General features: G+C 38.3%; 2 protein-coding genes across 2 annotated transcripts in view; one reads left to right on the forward strand and one right to left on the reverse strand.

Annotated features, from left to right (window-relative positions):
• The first annotated feature begins 303 nt into the window (after window positions 1-303).
• On the forward strand, window positions 304-15,840 carry DEXI (Dexi homolog). The gene is made up of 2 exons (XM_051963369.1): window positions 304-1,552; window positions 13,923-15,840. The coding sequence occupies exon 1, from the start codon at window positions 1,060-1,062 to the stop codon at window positions 1,339-1,341; it is 282 nt and encodes a 93-aa protein (XP_051819329.1). The 5' UTR covers window positions 304-1,059; the 3' UTR covers window positions 1,342-1,552; window positions 13,923-15,840.
• A 1,737-nt stretch (window positions 15,841-17,577) lies between these two features.
• The window catches only part of CIITA (class II major histocompatibility complex transactivator), a 56,210-nt gene continuing 50,218 nt past the window's right edge, over window positions 17,578-23,569 (reverse strand). Inside the window, exons 16-19 of the mRNA XM_051963361.1 lie at window positions 23,480-23,563; window positions 22,446-22,529; window positions 21,323-21,421; window positions 17,578-19,147 (exon numbers count right to left, since the gene is read on the reverse strand). Of these exons, the coding sequence (XP_051819321.1) occupies window positions 21,346-21,421; window positions 22,446-22,529; window positions 23,480-23,563 (244 nt within the window). The 3' untranslated portion in view covers window positions 17,578-19,147; window positions 21,323-21,345. The remainder of the gene's footprint in view (window positions 19,148-21,322; window positions 21,422-22,445; window positions 22,530-23,479; window positions 23,564-23,569) is intronic.

A 23,569-nucleotide genomic window follows, 5' to 3' on the forward strand; every position in this document is an offset into this window, starting at 1 on the left:
CGTGTGAATGACTTTTAGTCCTTATTTTTCCCAATTTACTTCCCTCAGTCTTTCAAACACAGGTGGAATCCGGAGGACAGCGCCCTAGTCTGTTGGACGAATTGAGGACAAAACGAAACGAGTCAGCCCAGGGAAGACCGGGCAGCTGGGCTTAGAGAGCTATCCGGGACAGACTCCGCGAAGTGGGGAACGGCAGGAGGGGGAGGGGGAAGAGGGGGCGGAGGGACGAGAGAGATGGAGCAGCTCCCGCCTCTCCCCCCGCCCCTGGGCGGCCCGGGCCAGTGCGCGCTGGGGCGGGGCGGAGGCTGCGCTAGAGGCCGAGCTGGGGCCCCCGCGGAGGCGGGGAGGGGAGACGCGGACATGGGAGCGCTGGCCCCGGGGAGCTGAGGGGGTACCCGAACCCAGCTGGACCTAGAGAGACCACAAGCAGGACGTTTCGGGAAAAGGACATACAGGGCAACGAAGGCGGCGGTGACACTTGAACGAGCGGAAGCGGCGATGTCCCCGGAGCCTCGACCTCCTCCTGGACACTGAGCCCCGCCGCCGGGCCCTGCGTCCCCAGCCCGCGGGGATCCGGCCGCAGTCCGCCCTGGGATCTCTGGGAAGTGGGGAGGGAGCGCTCAGCCGGGCGCCCCCATTGCCGGCGGGCCGGGAGTGGAGCGCTGCCCCTTCAACCTAGACTGCACTACTGGAGAGCCCCGGGGGCTGCCCGGAGGTGCTGCTGCAATTGTCTTACAGTATTCCCACCCTCTCTCCCGCAGCTGCCGCAGTGTGGAAGCATCTGGACTCCTGTCTTGGGACTGCCACATCTGGATACCTCCCCTCTAACAGCACAGGCCTTGCCCGGGTTTCCCATATCTGGAACCCATCATCATAACTGGAAACCCCTCCCCCCTCCTTCCTCAAGTTACTGCAGAGTCCTAACACATCTGGACTTATGCCCTCAGATCCCAAATCTCTCCTTCCCCCTTAGCACAATAACCAAGTTTTCTCCAGTCCCACTTTCCTTCCATTTACCACATATACATCTGGATTGCCCCACCTCAGCCCCCAGCTTGCATGCCCACTCCAGGGATTGCAGCCCATCTGGATGCACTGGGCCCCCTTAGCTCCCATGTGCCCTTACTACCCTATATGTTCTACGTGGGGTTGTTCTTTGTCAACGTCCTGATCCTGTATTATGCCTTCCTGATGGAGTACATCGTCCTTAATGTAGGTTTGGTCTTCCTGCCTGAGGACATGGACCAGGCACTGGTGGATCTGGGTGTACTCTCAGATCCAGGCTCTGGGCTCTATGACACTGACAGTGAGTTGGATGTCTTTGATGGCTACCTGGAATAGGGGGATCCTGGGGCTGGGATCCCCCAGTCAGAACCTTCCTTCTTCCCTCAGGCCTTGCAGAGGAAACCTTCAGGCCTGTCACAGCTTGTGCTTCCTGGGCCAGAATGCCCGGGTCAGGCTGATACTGTGGGCCACACAGGAGTTGCCACCGATGATGTCTTCCCTCCTTCAAGGGGACCTAGGACAATGCCTTCCCTGGTCCTCAAGACCTGTAAGTGTCCTTCCTGCTTTGTAAAATTGAGTGGGTTTGAATACCTGTGGGCTGATCAGGGAAGCAATGAAGGCTGGGGAGCTGTCTGCTCTAACCTGGTTCTAGAGGACCCTTTGACTCCCTATACAGCTTTTTCCCAACTGATTCCCTTAGAGGTCTTTGCTTCCCCCCTCTCCTTGCCTGTTCTGCTCTGGAAATAATTTATAGCCTGTATTCCATGAAGGTAGGAATGGAAAAGTCAGTTCTCCCTTATTGGGTCTTCAGAAATCTGGGCTATGGAGCATTTCCAGAGGGTAACTGTGAAGCTGAAACCTTGTTTATGTGACAGCTGTTGTTCATAAGTGCTTACTTGGACCTGATCAGTTGCTGCAGAAAATTGGAGGGTTAAAAAGAAAGAGAGAAATCGTTACTTTGACATTAAGTAGATCTCAGACTTCTAAAAGGGTCCTCTGGCTCAACTTTGAGTTCAGCTGCCACTGGGCATCAGGAATCCCAGATTCCCACTTAGGAATAAAGGATAAGCCACAAAGCCATGGGACAAATCAAGTTCTCTTTTTCTCTTCCATTTCCTGAGTGAGAAGATATGCAAGGGGTTATCGTTATAGGAAAAAAAAACTATTATGTTATGTGAATTTGTTAATAAAATACCCATAAGTGGTTGGTGGTCTTCCCCCTGAAGATTTAATTTCTTTCAGGAAATTATGAGCTATATAAAAGAGAGGAGAAGGGGTGATAATTATTCCTGTTGTTTTAGGATTTGCTCTAGCAATTCAGATGAACAGTGAAAGGCGCTAAATATCAGCACTTTGTTGGAAGGTGGGGGGCTTGAGAGAAGGGCTATTAGGAGAGTCACTAGTTGGAACTTTACTGAGAAAGAACTTGTGGGAGGGAGGGGAGTCAGAGACCACTTATCTTGGGTATGTTTTTTTTTTTTTCAAGTCTACATTCTGGAATCAGATTTCAGGGTGCCTAACATAATTAATATTGCATATTGTTTCTGTAGGGTAGGCCAACTTTGCAAGGCAACCTGAAGGGGGAATATTAGAGCCTGAGGCTGCCTGTGGCATCAATGTTTGCATTCCCCATTGAATTCCATGAGGAGAGAGGCCCACTGGAACATGAAACCTTAAGGTTAAGACTCCCAGAAATTTCTCTCTTTTGAGGACAACATTAGGGGTCTAAGAAACAAAAGGACTGACTCAGGTTCATGTATTTCTGCCAATGAAGTTATGGAAACCCAGTTAGGTCGCTCTTTGGGGGATTAAGATAGGTTTGTTTGCCTCTTTGGGCAGCTGCTGTTGTTGGCTCAGTCAGATGACAGCTGGAAGAAGTCCTACAGTCCGAGTCCATTCCTCCCCGCCAAGATTAAGAACATCCTGCTTGTCATGTCAGCTTTTTGAGTATTTGCTGGGTTCCTGAGATCATATCCAGGCACCAAGCCAAATAATTCTATAATAATAAGAGTCTGGCCTGAGTTTTTGGGTGGAGATCATCAGAAAAGATAGCTAGGACTTTTCTCTGCTTTCCATCCCTCAATTCCATCCCCCCAAATGTAAAACTGTTCCATTTGCCCTCATTTATAATTGAACACATATTGTGCCCTGTGCCCATCTCCACCAAGATGGCAGTGATTGGTGGATTCCTTTGTGGGGATTATGAGGCCACCTGGTTTCGTTTGCCACCCTGAGAGGGTGGGACATACCTTTGAAAAACCACATACAAGACTCAAAACCATTGCTGTTTTAAAAGAGATTGTTTCCACAATGCAAGTTGGTGAAAAGTCTTGTTTTATCTTTTCTGCTTTGCTAGTCATCACTTTCAACATCAACAAGAAACGCTTTCCTATCCAAATAAAAGTGTTGACATATTCTAACTAAAAATTTAAAGCCAAATGGTCCTACGTAATATTCAGCAAACGGTGTTTAAGTATAAACACAAGAAAACACTCTTTTTTTTTCAGAGGCATCTTTGCAGAGCTATCAGAGTTATTTTTCAATCATGGGAAGTAATGAAGATGTGTCTCTATGTGACAAAGATGTTATTGCCTTGACTTTTTGAAAGAAAAGAAACTTTCAAGACAGGGGAAAAAAAGGGAACATAGCTCCCTTCCTCTCTAGCTTTAATTATCTTGAGCTTTAGCCCTACAAACAACATGCCAAAATCAAGATACATAATGATTATAGGGAAGGAAAAACAACCAAAAATAACACAAAGATCTTTTTTAAGTTAACTCCCCAACTGTGGACTGATCATGCTTATAGGTATTTAAACTGTATAAATCCTAAGCCACAAAATATTTAAGGAAAAATAGCTTCACGCTTCTCCTTCACTTTGTTGTTTGTCTCTCTGTTTTCTCTTTCTCTTTGTCTCCGTCTCATCCTGCCTTTATCTCTTTCTTTCTCTCTCACTGGCAAAAAGAAACACATCTATCTTCCTACTGAGCAAATATTCCTGTAACATTGAACAAACAGATCAGCTATACTCCCGCCTTTCCCTTTTTTTTTTTTTCCTTTTCCCATTGAAGCTGTTCCCAGAGATCCTCCATTTTTTGAGTAAAACTAGATCAGAATCATCAAGATATCATTCCTGTTGCTTTTCTAGTAAAGTGTAACTATGAAAAGATAGGCAGTCAAAAATATTGCTTCCAGGAGGAAAAAGATAGGCTTGCTATTTTTAAAGAGAAGGACATTCTCATTGTTCAAGTACTTTTGAGGTCATGTTAGATCTTGGGATATCCTCCACAACTGAACTTTGACTCATGTTCTTAGTAAAGTCTTTGAAAACACTATTCAGCTGTCTCCGTTCTCTTGGCTTGAGGATCTCTCCATGATATTATCATTTTGTTAAGCTGTGGAGACTGGCATAGGTAGAAAGGGGGTCATAGGAATTAAGAGGAAAATACCTATGGGGCTGAAATGAAAGGAAATAAGACATTTGCAGTTAACCATTTAGATTAGGAGTTCCTTACTTTTTTTCTTTCATAGACCTCTATAGGAGTCTTCTGAAACCTATGGATTTCTCAAAATGTTCTCAAATGCGTGAAACAAAATATCTAGAATTATGAAGGAAACCAATATTATTAAAATAGAGTTATCAACATATTTCCCCCACCCACATTCATGATCTCCAAGTCAAAAACAGCTGATTTAGGTTATCCATATTCCACTGCTTCCAAAGAATGCATGATACTGCATCCTGGATAATAAGAACCAAATTCTTCAAAAATCTGTAACTCTTCCTTTTTCTGATCCTTGTGCAGGTGAAAACAGTGATAAGGTAAATGACCTCAGCATTCTCATTTGCTCAACAGACAAAAATTGTTACAAGCAGATTCCTGAGGAGTTATTTCCAAGACTGCCATATGCCATTAACCCTTCCCAGAGATTGTACATATACAAGAACTCTCTTGTGTTATCTTTCATAATCAATGGTAGAGAGGGTTCTTCTAGAAACACATGAGAATTTCCCAGGGTAAATAGAGCATTTTAAAATTATCATTATCATTATTTTATTTTTTAATTATTAAATTTTCATTTAATTAAAACCATTGACCCTTTACTAACTCCAATAACTTTTATTAAGGTAGAGCATCTTACTGAAATGATTATCCCTTACAGTAGACTAATAAACAATTGTAAATTTGAGAATTTAGTAAAGTTATTTGAGAGGCAGTATTATATAGTGGAAAGAGCACTAGACTTGGCAGAAGACTTAAAATTAAATCCTGGCTTGTCCCTTTATTATCTGTGTGACCTTGGTCCAGTAATTAATTTAACCTCTCTGAGTTTGTTTTCATTATCTGTAAAAATGAGGATAATCATGCCTATCCTAAGTACCTCATAGGGATGATTTAGGCATCAAATGAGCAAATAGGTGGGTAGTCCCATATAAAGGTAAGCTTTAAAATCATTCTTTTTTTTTTTTTTAAGTCTTTGATACTTCCTTCACAACAGTAAACACTATTTCCCCCAGTGACATCTCAGATTTCTCATCTCCTCAAGATATAAACAATCATATTCAGATTCAACATATGTAACTTAGTGAAGTGAGCATAAGGGCAATATAGAACCTCTGCATTTTACTGCTCATCCCTGAGTTGAAAGAGAACATTTTCCTTTTAGAGCTAATTGGAGAAAAAAGGCATTCAATGCTAGTTCAGGTGTGATATTTGATCACCATTTATCATTGACTGCTGAAAATTACTACTTCAGTCCTAGCAGCTTAGAGATTCTAGAAAAGCTACTACTAAAATGCTGCTTTTAAACTTTGTTCTAGAAGGAAGGAAACAAGCATTTATTAAGCTCCTATTATGTGCCAAGCTTTGTGCTAAGCACTGTATAAATATTATCTCATTTGATTCTCACAACAACTCTGGGAGATAGGAAGTAGGTGCTATTATTATGCCCATTTTATGGTTGAGGAAACTGAGGCAGCAGGGGCCAGATGATTATCCATATGGCTCATAAATGTCTGAGGCTAGATTTGAACTTAGGTCTTCCTGATTCCAGGTTTAATGCTCCATCTATTGCCTCACCTAGCTGCTTCAATGAAAATATTTGGTTCTTTGAGCAATTAATATTAACTTAGTAATTAATTCAATAAACAAGAGTTTATTAAGCAAGGCACTATTCTAAGTGCAAAGACAAAATTTAAAAGTCTTTGTCCTTATGGAAACTACATTACAGTAGCGAATACAATTTGTAAATATATAAGAATATATTTGGATGCATTTCAGGGAATTTATGAACTTCAATAGAAAAAAATAGATTTTTATTTTTATTAAATTCTCACCAAAATATAGCATTTCCTTCAATTATTTAAAAACATCATTCCAAAGGGAGTCAGTTGACTTCACCAAAATGCTAATGGGGCCCTCTGAAGTAAAGTGTGAGAAATGTGTATATACCTGTAAAAGTGTTTACCACCTGCATCAGATGGCATAAGAGCTGAGCCTTGAAAGAAACTAAGAATATCAAAAGAGAAAAATGGGGATACATTTCAGGCATGGGGGATAGCCTATACAAAGGTGCAGAGGGGGAAGCTAGAAATTCCAAGTTTAGGGGATACCAAGTACTCCTGTTTGCCTAAAATGTACAATGTGGGAATGAATATCATGAGTGACAAACACTGCTTGGTACCAGGGATAAAGGGGAAGAATTGGATTAATAGTAAGTTAATGGAAGTTGGGAGTATGATTAGGATAATGTTGTAATAAAATATCCAAGAACTGATTAGGGTCTGAATTATGATGATGATTCTATGTGTAGAGATAATGGATATGAGATAGAGGCTGGAAATAGAATCAATAAAAATTGGATATAAGGGTGAGGGATTGGAAAATTTTCAGACATGGGTGCTTCTATATGTTGTAGTACCCTCAAATAAAGAAAGAAAATTGAGCTTTGGGGAAAAATTTAAGTGAAAATTGATTATGCATTGGACATATTGGATTTGAGATGCTTATTGAACATCCCATTTGAAATGAGAGAGAGCAAGGGCAAATAGATAGATCAGTGAATCATATGCATAAAAATGACAATAAAACTCAGAGGTTCAGAAAGGTGTTCTTTTTTTATTATGGCTTTTTATTTACAAAACATATGCATGGGTGATTTTTCAACACTGACCCTTGCAAAACCTTCTGTTCCAAAATTTCCCCTCCTTCCCCCCAACCCATTCCCTATATGGCAGGTAGTCCAATATGTATTAAATATGTTAAAGTATATATTAAATACAATATATGTATACATATCTATCTACAATATACGTATCTAGATACGAAAAATCACATCTAGAAAGAAAATAAAAAAAAACCTGAGAAGGAAAACAAAAATCTAAGCAAACAGTAACTGAAAGAGTAGAATGCTATATTGTGGTTCACACTCATTTCCCATAGTTCTCTCTCTGGGTGTAGCTGATTCTCTTCATTACTGAACAATTGGAACTGGTTTAGATTATCTCATTGTTGAAGAGAGCCACGTCCATCAGAATTGATCATCATATAGTATTGTTGTTCAAGTATATAATGATCTCCTGGTCCTGCTCATTTCACTCAGCCTCAGCTCATGTAAGTCTCTCCAGGCCCCTCTGAAATCGTCCTGTTGGTCATTTCTTACAGAACAATAATATTCTATAATATTCATATACCACAATTTATTCAGCCATTCTTCAATTGATGGGTATCCATTCAGTTTTCAGTTTCTAGCCACTACAAAAAGGGCTGCCCATATGGGTCCCTTTCCCCAGAAGGGTGTTCTTAACTAGGAATCCTTGAACTTGTTTTTAAAAATATTTTAATTACTATTTCAGAATGATTAGTTTCCTTTGTAATTTTATATATTTTATCATTTTAAATTTTAATTTATGGAATAAACCAAACATTTCCATAAGAAAGGATAATAATAAAAGATGATTGCATCTGAAACTGCAAATCTGCTGTGTACAACTTGCTTTTTCTTTTAAATATACAACAAAGTTATATCATGTAAATTTCTTTTTTTCTTTCTCTTCCTTTTTTCCCCCTATTCTCCCTGCCCTCCCCTTGCTCTAGAGATGGCCATCATTAAAAAGAAAAATAGATATATACACACACATATAAAAATTATTCTATGCATACATCTATTCATCTTTTTACTTGTTTATCTTTTATTTTATTCATTTAAAGCAATACTCTGAAAAGAGGACTGTAGGCTTAATTAGATTGCCCAGAGGGTTTATTACATACCAAAATGGTTCAGAACCTCTGGTGTAGACAGAGAAGAAACCATGATAATGTCTGGGAAAGACCCAATGGAACATAGATTATACTTCCACAAAAGGAAACGAGTAGTATATAAGTGAGTTGTATGAGAATAGAATGAAAAGCAGTGTTGATAAACTAAGGAAGAGAGAGTGTCCAAGAGAAGGTGATAGTCAACAGTGTCGAGTGCTACAGAGAGGTCTAGAGGTTTGAGCCATGGAATCAAACAATTCATCCATTATCAATAAACTTGGACTGTTTCAGTGGAGTAATGTCACAACCCAAATTAAGAATTATATAGGAAGAGAGGAAGTGGAGTTGACTTCTTTTTCTAGGATGTGTCTATGAAAGGAAGAAGATATCTATGGGATGATAAGGGATGGGATAGTCAAGCAAAGGGTTATTTTTTTTTTTTAAAGGATCAGGGAAACCTAAGCATATTTATAGGCTTTGAGGAAGGAGCCAAAAGATGGTGCTAGATTGATGACAAGAAAGGGAGAAAATAATCCTGCTATGATCGAAGATCCAAAGTCCCCACAGCAATACAACTGAAATAAAAATGAAATCAAAGAAAAGTGAAATCAAAAATAAAGGAGGCAGGAAGGAATGGAACACAGGGGACAAGTAGAGGTATTGAGGTTGGTGAGGGCCTTTCTTTGGAGATGAGAGCAAAGGAGAAGAGAATGAGGATGAAGGCAAGAGATTTTGAGGTATAGAAAAGTTTAAAAAAAGAGAGAGCTCTTTCCTTTGAAGTAGCAAATAAATTCCTTTGAGGAGAAAGAAGTAAGTAAATGTAGGAAGAGTGAGGTGAGAATAGCAGGTTTGGAACAGTCCCTGTAGTAGGTCAGACAGCGTCAATCAAGAAGGAAGAAAAGAATTGTTAGTGCAATAGTAAGGGGTCTGGTGAGATTAGATAAACTTTTGTGTAGAGAGTAGAAAAAAAGGAGTTTGGTAATAATGGTAAAAGCACTTCACTTAATGAGAAATCTGGGTTTTGTCCTATCTTTGACAATTACTGTGACCATGGACAAGTTATTTAAATTCTCTGAGCAGTACTTTTTTCATCTGTACAATTTGGATAATAATGAGAGAAATGTCTCAAATGAAAAAAAAATGCAAAATGAAGCTTTTTGCAAACCTTAAACATACATTTTTATTATTATAACAATTTAGCCTTGGTGATTACAGATTTTAGTGTATCTTTCACATAAATTATTTGATCACATGGGAGAATGTCTAAATCTCACTGCCAGAAATTCCCAGACAAGAAGACATTTTTTGGTTGGGGGTTTTTTCCATGAAGTTTTCCAACAGTGAGCCATCAAAATGGATTAATTGTTTATTTATTCAGCAAGTGTTTGTTAAGGATTTGCCCTTTTCCAAGGCACTATGCTGAATATACAAAGATAAAGAAGACAGCAGTGTCTGCCTTCAGAGAACTTAAATTCTACTGGAAGAAAATAATATGAATGCACATAAATTAATACTACATATGCAAAATATATGTATGTGTATATATGTTATATATTTATGTACTAAATATATTCTATTGTATATGTGTCTATATATGTATATCTATGTGTATATTAATACATATTTATATTCTGTTATATATACACACACAGATCAGAACAAAAATTACTTTGTATTTAATAAGCAATCTATTATTTATGAGCCACGATTTATATACAAATGTATTTACAAAGATATATAAAGTTCTGTATTGAGGCAGTATAGGATAAAGGATTGGATTTGGAGTCAGGAAGACACTGGGTTTAAATGCTACCTCAGATGCTTACAAGTTGTCTCATCCTGTGCCAATTGTTTAACCTCTATATCAATTTCCTCAACTATAAAAATTGAGATAATAATAGCATTTATGCAGGGGATTGTTTAAGGATTAAGCCCTTTTCAAATCTTAAAAAAACCTATATAAATGGTAGTTTTATTATTGATGTGGTATAGTGATAAGGCCTGGTTTCAAATTCATACTCTGTCTTTAACTAGTTTTCTGACTTTAGACAAGTTCCTTCACTTTTCTTGCTTTTAGTATCTTCATTTGTAGAAATGGGGTTGTTGCTTCAAACTCTCAGATTATATAATTGTATGAAATATTATTAAAGCTCAGAAAAAAGAGGACAGTTTGAAAAGGTTTTATGAAGGAGGTAGGATCCAAGAGGTACTTTGAAGGATGAGAAAGACTTGAACTGACAAGGTAGAAGTCCTGGCATGAGCAAAGGGACGAAGACCCTCATTGGCATATTGGGTGTACTTGCCATTTAATCAGTTTACAGGTATTTATTTATTATGAATGTATTTGCTTTTGACATTTATTATATTTTAGGCATTGTGCTAAGTGCTGGAGTCACAAAGAAAGTTGGAGTCTCTGTCCTCAAGAAGGTCATAATTTTAAAGGAGACAAAATGTAAATTACTAGGTACATACAATCCACACATACATTATATTAGCACTTTGCTTAAATAGTGGCAAAAGAATTGAACTTGGATTCAGGGGAAATCTGAGTTCAAGTTCTACTTTTGACTACTGTTTATTTTTGTGTGTGTGTGAACATACACGTATATATTATTAGTGTTTATGTTATTTGAGACATGCAGACACAGAGAGAGACAGAAAGAGGAAGGAGGGACAGAAAAAAAGAGAGAGACAGAAAGAAACAGAGAAGCACACACACAGAGAAACACATAGAAAAATATACACAGAGAAAAACTTGATGTAATCTCAAAGTAGGTGAAGAGGACTGGAACAGAGAAGTAGTAAAGGCCTATAGAAGAAAGATGGTATTTAAACTGAATCGTAAGGGAAGCAAGGGACACTAAGAGGCAAAAGGGAAGGGGAAGAGTATTCCAAACAGGGGAACCAGTCAGGAAAAAGGCATGGAGATGGGAGATGGAGAGTAGTATTTGCAAGTATGTCAATGTAGCTGAATCCAAAAGTACTTGGAGATAAAACCAGAAATGTAGAAAGAAACTAGTTTGTGAAGAGTTTTAAATCCCAGAGAGAATATTTGATATTTGATCCTGGAAGTAATAGGGAGCCACCGGAGCTGTAGCAAGGGTCACAAATGTATGAGAATTGAGGCTCATATATAGCATTTCTGGAAAAGCCAAAGGCTGAAAATTATTTAATACCATCTGATCTGCCACAGCTGAACCAGACCATGGGAGAAAGCCTGGAATCTTGCTGCAGCATTGTAGAACAGGATTATCCAGGAGTGTGGAGGTCCTGCCAAGTAACTTTACCCAGAAAACCATAGACAGGCTCTTCATTTTCAAGCTCTGAAATCTGGATGATAGGTATTATGGCCACAGGGTACTAATATCCTAGGGCAAGGAGGTTATTGAATTGGTAAATTCTCTGCTCTTCCCAGGCTCAGCAAAGAGAATGGAGACATTGACCAAATGTCAATACCTTTTTAGTCTTTTGGGAGGCAGGTATATGTTTGTGGTAGTATATCTCACTCCTGCTAAATCTCTTTGCTGCTGCCTCAGCAGCTACTCTTTCCTTCCTCTGGATTCATCCACCATGGAGAGACTGGCTGGGAGGAGGCAACAGGAACTTGAGGTGGACAAATTTAATGTGCTGGCCAAAAATCATGAAATAGTCATCAAGAGTCCTAAAATTCAGGCTTGGGTTTGCCACAAACTGCTCTTTTTCCCTCATACATCATTCTCTCCATCCTTTCTATGTCTACTTTAGTTTTCTTAGCCATCACATGGATTTATCCCAGATAATCTATCTTGGAGCTCTAAAAGCCTAAGATTATCTGACCTGAGATTTTGTCTTTATCTGGTACGATTACAAAGTAATGAGACTGACTTTCTTAGATTTGTAAATTTTGTAGTGTGCTTACCTTTCATGTGGAAGGAGTTGATTAATCTTTGAATTTTAGTTTAGGTGGCACAACAGACTCCACTGAGGCCTGAAATCGGGAAGATGAGTTCAAATTCAGCCTCAGAAGCTGTGTGAAGGGCAAGGTCCTTCAATTGTCTGCCTCAGTTTTCCCAACTATAAAGTGGGAATAATAAAGATTGAGGATCAAATGAGATAATATCTGTAATATGCCTAGCACAATGCTTGACAACTAGTAGGTACTTAATAAATACAGCTTTCCTTCCTTTCTTCCTTCATTTACAAAGAGCTATTTTGGAAATGATCTGAGTAATGATAACACAGTTTAGCTGTTATTTTGTAGAAGTTCAAAAGTTCCACAAGCAATTATGTACTGCCTTATATGCCCAAGGCATGGGGCTATGTTTGTGTGTGTTTCTAAACCAAATTCATTCTATTCTAGTCTCCCTTCATATCTTAAGGATTTGTCATGATTATTAAGCACTAGCATGGATGCCACAACTAAGGGATGTGTGGAATTTCCTACTCTGGAGGTATTTAAAACAGAAGAGAGACTCATTGGTTGGGGATACTTTGTAAATTGTTACATAAATTTAATTGCTATTATCATTTACTGTTGTTGTTTAATATTTATCTAGTATAATCTACCAAGCACAATTAACAAGAGTCCATTTAAAAGCATCAAAGAAACAAAGTAGCTGCCTCTGACACTTAATAGCAGTGGAATTATGAACAGATCACTTAACTACTCTGAGCCATGGTTTCTTTACTTGTAAATGGGAAGAGTATTACCTGTGGTATCTACTTTGAAGGATCATGATGAATATCATGAGATCAAAGGTTTAGAATTTGAAGGGAGCTTTGAGTTTATCTAGTCCAACTTTTCACTTTGCATTTTAGGAATGAGGCCCAGAGATGTCTCATGACTTCAAAATTGCTGCACCATTGACTGCCTCCCTCAAATGAAGCTAAATAAAGTCATTGGAAAAGAACAGATAGCCTCTAAATAGCACTTTAAGGTTTCCAAATTATTTTATATACATAGGTTTGCATATAAGGTTTGAGACATTTGATCATCACAAAATGACTATTGCCCCTATTTTACAGATGAGAAAACTAGGAATGAGTAATGCGTGGGTCACATAGGGTTACCTGGCTAAGAAATGTCTAAGGCAGGATTTGAATCCAGATCTTCCAAATCCAGGGCTGTAGCCTTAAAGTGTTTTATAAATGTTCTTTATTTAGAAATCAGGCTAGAACAGGGATAACAATAGCATTGACCTCCCACTGATTGTTGTAAGTATAAAATGAGGTGACATTTGGAAAGCAACTGCAAACTTTAAAATGATACACAAATGTTAGCTATTATTATACTAATAATGATAATAATAAATTTAAAAGAATTAAAAATGAGAAATAAAATTTATGACTCTAGTTCTAATTATAGCATCATATATTTAGCACTTTATATCTAGTTCAATGCCTTCATTGTATAGATCAGGAAACTGAGGCCTACATCATTTAATGACTTGTCCAAGGTGACAGTGTGAACAGCAGAGCCAGGACTCAAAATCAGGTCTGTTGACTCCCAAACAGGGCTTTTTTCCATGGCACCAATTTAATCTCTCCTGAGATTTCAGAGAGAGAGGGGAGAAATTTTGCCTGTGAGTCATATTGAGGGACATTTCTGGCTCTTCTGGCCACTTTGGATAAAGGCTGATTCTGCTCATGTTAGTGACATTAATATCTGCTTTTCACTAGGTCTGCCCACCATGAAAGTGCACCACAATGCAACTCCTGGGATTAATGAAGTTGAAAAGTGCTCAGGTTGGAAAGGCACACAGACTGGAATGGAAAGAAGAGCAATGAAGGAGCCAGATCACAGATTCTTCCAAACAGATGTTCTCTCAGTGACTGTCCAACTGCAGTGTTGCACAAGAGGCCAATGCCTTAGTTTAGTACCTTAAATGATCTGGATGCATATTTTTTATGAAAATCCAAGCTTTTCTCTTTCGATATTATTTCTGATGTACCTTGAAGTGTCAACTTTGGGGGGAAAATGTTTTTTAGACTGTTAGTAATGAAGAGTAGTCGATATCAATATTTGTTGTTAATAAAGCCTAAAGTAGTTGAAATATTTAGAACTTTGCTGGCAATTAGTTCTAGAGATGCTCTCAGTTGGGGACTCACAATTGAAAGAATTAGGGGAATCTTCCAAAGGTTTGGCTTGGTGGATTGTCTCTTTTGTTTTCAATCTGCTTGTCTTCCATTAGTTTTGCAGATCTCTCAACTGTTCTATGGAAGAGAACTAGAACATGTATAAAGAATGACTTAATTATCCAACCCAAGATACTTTGACAATGATAATATTAATTAAACTCAACTCCTATAAACCTGTAAAAGCACTCTCTGGAAAGCTAGCCTCTTTTGATTAAAAAAAAAAAAGATTCAATTAAGTGTTCTGGAATGTTTTGCCTTTTTTTATTCTTACCTTAATAAGGTTGAGAAAACAAGTTTTAAAGAAATTCAGTATTAACCAAGACTATAAAAAGATTGCTAACATTACTTAATAATTAGAATTTGGGCCACTGTGGTTTGGCAAGCTCTTATAATCTCTTATTTTTCCAGCCAGTTGGGCTTATTCAGACCATCAAACTAGCTAATGATGCCTATGGATACAGAATGGAAATTGTAGCAAGATTGGAAAGGGCAACTTGTAATCAGCTTGAAATTTAAGCAATAACAATTAATAATCTCTTCAAGGTATATGACACTTTATATTTGTTCAAATTCATTCACATACAGAATTGTACTTGATCCTTATAAGCCTATTAGGTAGATCTGAGAAAACTGTGATAGATAGAAGAATTGAGTTTAAATAGAATTCAGGTGAGAAGACAGCTTCCAGATGTACTGGACAGGTTTGTCACCTTTTTTCTTTACTTGTGATTTCTAGAAATACAAAATTGTAAGACAGTTCAGTGAAGTAGGAGAAAATAAGAACAAAGAGGAATGTGGAAGACCAAAAGCCCATGCCCATTTTAAAACATAGTATACATTATCAGGAAACGTTGATTATAAACCAGATTTTCCCACTAACCAGCTATGTGATTATATAGAAGTTACATATCCTTTCTGGACTTCAGTTGACATCTCTAAGGTTGGGAGAGCATGAGTTGAGTAAAAAAAGATTATTTTTAAAAAAGCATTCTGGGCTCCTTCAAAGAGAAGATCTAGACAAGTTAGTTTTGTCATCAGAATGTAAAAGAGAAATGTTTTGCAGTTCTAAGAGATACTTACTGAGCTATTTTTAAATTGTGTCCTCTTCCCCCCAACTATTTTCCAGCATGCTAATGTATTTTATTGCCGAGCCAAGTCAGGAGGCAGACAGGCCACTTGACAGGCTTTTCCAACTGTGTGGCTGAAATGCCATCCTCTGCAGGAGCTTTTCATTAACTGGAAGAGAAGAAGAAATTTAGTGAATGGGTTAAATCTGATCCTAAGTTAAAGTGTCCTAGTGAGAAAATTGAAAAATTGAAAAAATAACTTGTGTTGAACAATGTTGTACCTCTTGGAGAAAAAAGTAGCTAATACTGAATTTAAAAAAAAAAAAAACTGTTTATGACAGACATTTTAATATGTAACAATAAATAGTTTTTAATACTCTGAGTTCAAAATAGGCTCTTTGCCATAACATATGGTCAACTTTATGTAAATACCTTTCTTTGATCCTTACAACAATCTTGTGAGATATAATTATCCCCATTTTACAAATGAGGGAACTAAGACTCAGAGATGGGTGGTGGAGATCTTCAGAGTCCAGAGTTCTTTCCACAACACCCACACTGGAATTACCCAGACAGGCTCAACTTCAATTGTACAAGGTGAACCGGTACCAGTCCATTGAGGCATATGTAATAAGCTACCAAAAGGGCACCATCTATACTTTGCCACAGACATACACGGTGCTCACAGCTCAGAAATAGAGGATAAAAATACATCATCATACTCCTGACCCTTCTTTTCAGACAGTGAATGTAGGGCCAACCCCAGGCAATACTAAGAACTCCTCAAAGTTTGTCACGAGTATCCTCCCACCTCTTTTTCAGTTCTCTCTTTCCATCTCCTACCAAGCTTCCAGAATCCTTCCCTTGTATTATGTTGGGTAGGACCCTGTGCACAACCTCTTTCTTCCTACCCTACTAACCAAGCTGCTTATTTAATATTTCATTGTCAATAGTCAGTCTTAAAAGATTTGACAAACTCACCTAAATTGAAGTATTGATGACCAGTAAAAGCTTACTCCTTTACAATTAATTTTAATTTTTAATTAATCAAATAAATTTCAAATTCTAATACTAGCTGGAGATATTTGCCTTTTAATTAGGAATAGTGCCTTAACCCAAAAGGAATGACTCTCTAATAAACACTCTCTAATTCAGATGTTAACTACATGCTTTCTAGAGTGCCTGGAGTCAAACCATGGAAATGGCTGCCTCCCTTTATTGACAATGAATATGTGTAAGGTTGGCCCAAAAGATGGGATTTATTCGGCCCAGTGTTTTGGAGGCCTAGGTGTTCCTAGGGATTTCTTTCCCTTGTCAAGTTGGATGTCTCACTTGAACAATGCCTTAACTCTCTTATCTCTGGAGTCCTAGTTACTGAAAATCGGCCCCTCTATAATATAATGCTCATAGGACTGTTTCCTAAGGAAGTGGGTATCTTTGTCACACTTCTTTGAATAACCAAAGAGAAGAAAAGCTGCTTTTTAGAGAGTGGGGGCAGGAATTTAGATGTATCCTTTTCCCATGGTATTTACTCACTTTTTTCTGGAGATGTTATCCTTCTAATATTCATGTTAACAGTCACAGATCATGAATTATTTGAGCTTGAAGATTCTACCCATTGGCAGACTAACCCAGACTGGACTTCTTTAGGGAGAAAACTTTAAGGAAGGGAAGTTCAAAAACCTGTTTCAACTCAGAATTAGTCAGAATAGATGTGGACCTTGAATAATACCTCCAACCTAATCTTAAATCCTTTTTAGAAGGCCCATGATCCCATACATATGTTTGTGTGTGTGTGTGTGTATTTATAATGATGACTGCGGTGCAAAGCAGACCTGAAAATGAAGAATAGCAAAACGCAGAGAATCTTATGCTATTATAATAATATAATAAGGTTGTCATGTTTTAAATTTTTTTAAATTAACATTTTATTTTAAGAGCAATCACTTCCAGATACTTCTCCTTTACTCTCTCCCCCACTCTTCTTCTCCATGAGTCTTCCCCTTGTAATAAAGAAAAAGTTAAGAGAACCAATCTCCATGAGGATCGAGTTTGAAAGCTAATGTGCCATTCCACACCCATGGTCTCCCACCTTTTAATGAAAGGAAGGAGGCACATTTTCTTATCTCTTTTCTGGAGCCAAGATTTCTCATTATTACACAGTATTCAGTTTTATTTTATTATCCTTTTCGTTTATTGTAGTACTATACATTGTTTTCCTGCTTATGTTTATTTCATTCTGCTTCAGTTCTTATTCTTTCCCATATTTCTTATACTCATTTTTTTGTCACAATATTCCATTATATTCACACATCAAAATTTGTTCTGCCGTTCCCCAGTTTATGAGACTAAGATGCCTGGACACAAAGCAAAATGGCAGCTAAGTTAGACTCTACCAATATGGATTTGGGTCTCTGAACTAAAAGCCTGATGAATGAATGGATGGGGCCTGAGAATTCCAGAAAGGCTCACGGACCTAACATCTATCAGGAAGACACTCTAGTTCCAATGCAGACGTAGTCTACTCTCAGAGCAATCTCAGACAAAAAGAATGTCAATCTCTCTTTTTCAACTTGCACAGGAAAAATCAGCCACAGATGAGCATCCAGTCCAAAATGTGAAAGAGCAAATTGGAAACAGTTGCTACACTCTCTTTTCCCTGAAGAGACTCACTTCCCTCACTTTGGACAATAGAGATATGTGAGGGGGATGCTTGGCAAGCATTCTGTCAAAGAGCTGGTAAAAGAATTAGGAATTTCCCCTCTTTCAGGTCAAAAAAAAAAAAAAGATTTTCACTTCTCTATTCAGGTGTGTCAGATGACTCTCAGCTGCTAATCCTATGATTTACAATGAAAAATGCCCTTTCTTTCGTTGACTCTATAATCTCATTCCTAAGAATCCTTTTATCCCTACTTGTTCTGGTTATTCTGAGATGAGATCCTCATTTCCCACTTTCATCCTTCCATTCCTGTGCTTTTCTTCCAGATTGAAAAATAGTAGATTTGCTTACAAATGAAATACCACCATCCAACTCTTTTTGGTGACAAATGAAATACTGTCATCCAACACTATCTTTAACCCATTCCCCAATTAGTGTAACATTTACCCAGGGGAACTACCATTAATGTTATCTATAATGTTTTATTTGTGTTTCTTGATTATCCCAGCATTAGCTGCCAATTTTTTGCCTTGAGACTCTATAGTTAGGAAAGTCAGTGCAAAAATCATGTGTCCAACAGCCAAAGTGCAGTTACTGCAAGTGCAACCAGGTTTTCTGCATCTTTGAAAATTAGGTGTTAGAAAGCCACAGTTTCCCCTTAGGCTTCTAGGATTTGGGGTTGGAAGCAGACAGGAAGTTCTTTCATTCCTTTCCTCCAGCTCTTGGAACAGCCACAGGAAAAAGGAAATACTGCCACCTTTAGTTCATCTTCCAGACCACAGCTGCCAAATAAATACATCAGAGTGCTTCAGGAGCTGTATTTCATTATCACCCTGGTGCTGATCTGATGGCCTTTTGCAAGGGCGAGACTTTATGCCGGCAGAAGATCAGGAGGAACACCGACCAGACTGAGATGACTGGATACAAACCAACATGACAGCCAAGTTAGACTCTTCTAACAAAGATTCGCCTTTTTTGAGCTGAAGGCCTGATAGATGGATGAAGCCTGAGAATCCCAGAAAAGCTTCTGGACCTAGGACCTATCAGTAAAAGGAAAAGACTGTTTTGAGAACTAAGCAGACTGAAGGATGGTTAGAGAGACTGGGGTAAAAGGAAGTGGGGTATGTACAGGGATCAGATGCAGGAAATCTGAGAAGTGAATCTTTTAAGGCTACTCCATTAAATATCAGGACATGATTGAAATGGTTTAAATGTGAGCACCATCAATTTATAGCTAATAAAAGGAACAACTTCCTAATATTGAGCTGTATAAAGCACAGAATAGATGATCCATAGAAATATGTCCTTCCCTCTGCCTTTACCCTTCTGATAAAATCTTCATCATCTTAGACTGACAAGAGGACATAAGCTTTCTAGGGAAAGAGAAGCCACAGCTTTCTTTGAAATATTTAATAAAGGGGCAGCTAGATGGCATAGTGGATAGAGCACCAGCCCTGAAGTCAGGAGGACCTGAGTTCAAATCTGGCCTTAGACACTTAATACTTCCTAGCTGTGTGACCCTGGGCAAGTCACTTAACCCCAATTGCCTCAGCAAAAGAAAAAAAAAGAAAAGAAAAGAAAGAAGAAATATTTAATATAAGAAAGAAAGAAGGCACAGTGCAGAAGAAATAATAATGAATAATAAGATATAATAATAATAATGAAAAATAGGATGTGAAGTTCAAGTCTTAGTTTTCTTGCTTCCTAACTACATGATGATGGGCAAATCATTCAAAGACTTTGGACCTCATTTTCCTTATTCCTATGAATGAGGAGGTTAGACTATTTGATGTCATAAGTCCTATGCTATGAGCCTAAGCAGGAAGACCAATGGTTTGAGAGGTATTGTGGTCAAGTACAGAGGTGTCAAATTCACAACTAACAAAATCAAAGTGTGGGCTGAACCAGATTTTAAGAGTTAAAATTTGGTTTAGCCAACACTTGAACATTATTATATTTAATTGTAATTGAAATATGTCCAACGAGCATTACCTTAAGGAGCCATTTCTGTTTGAATTTGGAACCACTGGTATAGTGGGAGGAGAGTTGGTTTTAAGAGTCAGGAAGATTGAGAATAGCTAAATAAATCAGATAGAGCACTGATCCTGAAGTGAGAAGGACCTGAGTTCAAATCTGAACTTGGACACTTAGCTGTGTGACCTTGGGCAAGTCGTTTATCTCCAATTGCCTCACATCACCGCTCCCCTCCCAAAAAAACCCCCACCAAACCAGAAGACCTAGATTTATATCTTATCTTTGACACACATTGACTGTGTGACCTCCTAATAGTTTCTGTTATACACTGCTAGAGGGAGTTTCTTAACTCAAGATTATGTAGGCCAAATGAAATAACTAATAACAAAGAAAGAGGAAACACCCCTTACTATGTAGACTATCTGGGGGGGGGGTTCAGAAGTGTGATTTGGAAGGTTCTTTCTATTGCTCTTTTAGAAGTTTTTACTGACTATCCTTTCTCAAAGATGATCACGACATCAGGGAGATGATATCATGACATACAAGTAAATTAGATTCGAGGAAGGGAGAGCTGTGCAAAATCATTTTCTCCTTCAAAGCCACCTGGGTCCAGTGGCCAGATATAGATCAGGATGACTACAAATGGTCCTGGATGCCCTGGGTGACCTTGGCTTTTTTATGTTAAGGTCTTTCATAGGTGTCAGTTTGACTAAAGGTATCTGTTTAATTACCTAAGACTAAGTAAGAAAGAAATGAGGCTCAGATCTATTCCTATTTATTTATTTATTGCTTTATATGGTGCTCAACAACACCACAGATATTCCAGCCAAGATTGCAGGGTGGAACTAGAATCAGGATATATATTCCTTTGTATTCTATTTTGGGGAATATGGGGTTGAGTCTAGGTTTTGTTTTGTTTTTAGTGTAGGGTATATTACCAGTATAGAAATTTCTTTAATGTAGATTGAGAACTTTTTATACTTTATTATCTTAGAGAATTGCCTACAGTTCTGAGAAGCTAACTGATTTGCCACTGGTGGTTCAGGTGGTATAGACTTGAATTTAAGTTTTCATGTTCTGTGTCTTTTAAAAATAGCCTATAAAAACAATTTTGAGCCTGATACTCCTACTTCCTCCCTCTCTCTAACATACAATCCATATAGACTCAAAAAGACTCTGATCATTAGATATTGCACATTCCCTCCTTCACCGGAATAATCCCCAAATATTTCCCCAATTACCTCTCTGAACAGTCAATATGATGTTATCTCAAGCTTATTCGGGAGTCCAGTTGTTGTAGATGTTCCTGAACTCCATAAGGAATGGTGGGATTCCACATCCTGGAAAGGGAGGGGAGGAGAGAAAGGTTAGAAAAAGAAAAGAGATAGTGTCAAAGGCACACAGCATTGTTAATAGAGTTAAAGATCTGGAGTCTAGAAGAACTGAGTTCAAATCCAGCCCCAAATAATTACTAATTATATGATCCTGGGCAAGTTACCTGACCCCTGTTTACCTCAGTTTCCTAATCTGTAAATTGGGGGTGATATTAACACCTACCATTCAAGATTAGTTGTTGTAAAACATTAACATATGCAAAGTACTATGCAAACCTTAAAGGCAATAAGTGTTAGCTATTATTATTATTATTCCTAGATTCTAAATCTGGCTCAGTTATATAACTATGACCTATTAGTTTTATAAAATAGGGATAATAATTCTTGTATTACATACTGCACTGGGTTATTGGAAGATTCAAATGAGAGTATGTTTATGAAAGTACAATTTTTTTCAGCCTACCTTTCCAGGTTTGTTTTATATTACTATATTTTTACACACTCTCCAGACTAGCTCAAAAGACTTAGTCATTCTTTTTTTCTTCAATAGTATTTTAATTTTCCAAATACATGTAAAAATAGATTTCAACATTCATTTTTGTGAGATTTTGTGTCCCCAATTTTTTCTCCCTCCCTCCCTTCACTCCTCTCAAGAAAACAAGCAATTTGATATACATTATATATCCACAATACTTTTAAACATATTCCTATATTTTCCATGTTGTGCAAGAAAAATCAGACCAAAGTGGGGGGAAACCATGAGAAAGAGGAAGCAAACAAACAAACAAAAAGGTGAAAACTGTTTCAATCTATATCCATTTTCTATAGTTCTTTCTCTGGATGTGAATGACATTTTCCATCCCAAATCTATTGGAATTGTCTTGAATTACCACTGTGTATGAAAGCACTTTTTAAAAAGAGAGAGAGAGAGAGAGAATGAATATGTGTGTGTATGTTTAGTGCTACCTAGTTTAGGGGATCATTAGCTTTCCCACATTCCACATCCAGACCTCAGGCTGTCAGGACTTACGCCAATGTCTCAATATGTGGACATTTCTTCAAACTGGCTGTGAGCTGTTGTGCTCCTGCCCCTGTGAACTTGTTGTACTGGACACTATGGAAAAAAAAAATTCATTGATTGTTTGTTAGTCAACAGTGGGGCTCAGTGTTATGATAGCAAAGGATAGGACCCTAGATCTTGGATCTGAGTCCAGAGAGTAATTATCTCAGCCAGACCCTATTTCCTATGAGCAGGGAACAGCTCTTACAAAGGTAAAAAAAAAAAAAAAATTACCCATCCCACATATGGTACCCTTAGATCATAGGTAGGCCCTTAGGGCTTCTATATAATCACTCCAGATTTGCTGATATGCAAATGCCCACATTATGGAAACTCTAAGGACTTACCTATGATCCAAAGGGTTGGAGATAGAATTTTGGCCTAGGGACATTATATAAATTTGAGTGTCTGGTGTTTGAATGCTCATTTCCCTACATCCATGATATATCAGAGGGCTATTCAGGGTAAGACTCAGAAGGGCTAGCATTGTTTTTACTTTCCTGGGGCCAGGGAATGTTGATAGTCTTACTCCATATACACTATGTCCAACAGCCTAGCCTATAAGGGATCTGTGCAGTCTACTTTGGGGACGATAACCCTTTCAACTTCTGCCTCTAGTTCCCCAGCCTAGTACTTATTTAATTCTAGTGACCCAGAATTCCCTGTATACTATGAATTTCTTGCTCCTAAGAAAACTATACATTTACTGGTCAGTAGATAGAGAGGGCTCCCTTGAGAGTCCTTTCTCCTTCCCCTTCCCAAGCTGGAGATGAAAAAGGTTTTGGAATTTGGGTAGATAATTCCTAAGGAGGCTTGCATCTGTCACTCTTCTGGATCCTTTTGAAGCTTCCTCTCTCAGGGTTGAAGTTCCCTAGAAACTACAGCTCCTCTACAAAGTGTCAGGAGGAAATGCTGCAAGTTGCACAAACCAGCCCTCCCAAACCTTTCATCTCAAGCTTCCCACCCCTTGTCCTCTCCAATCACCCGGCACCTCCCAGACTCACTCCAGCATTCTCAGGGATACCATGTCGGGAAGCACGCTAGCAAGATTCTCGGCTCCAGTATCACAGATGCAGTTGTTATACAAGCTGCCA

This window comes from Antechinus flavipes, chromosome 1, assembly GCF_016432865.1.
Source record: "Antechinus flavipes isolate AdamAnt ecotype Samford, QLD, Australia chromosome 1, AdamAnt_v2, whole genome shotgun sequence".
NCBI classification, from domain to species: Eukaryota; Metazoa; Chordata; class Mammalia; order Dasyuromorphia; family Dasyuridae; genus Antechinus; species Antechinus flavipes.

Coding starts and splice junctions, on each gene's coding strand:
- DEXI (XM_051963369.1), top strand. CDS start 1,060: ATGCCCACTCCAGGGATTGCAGCCCATCTGGATGCACTGGGCCCCCTT.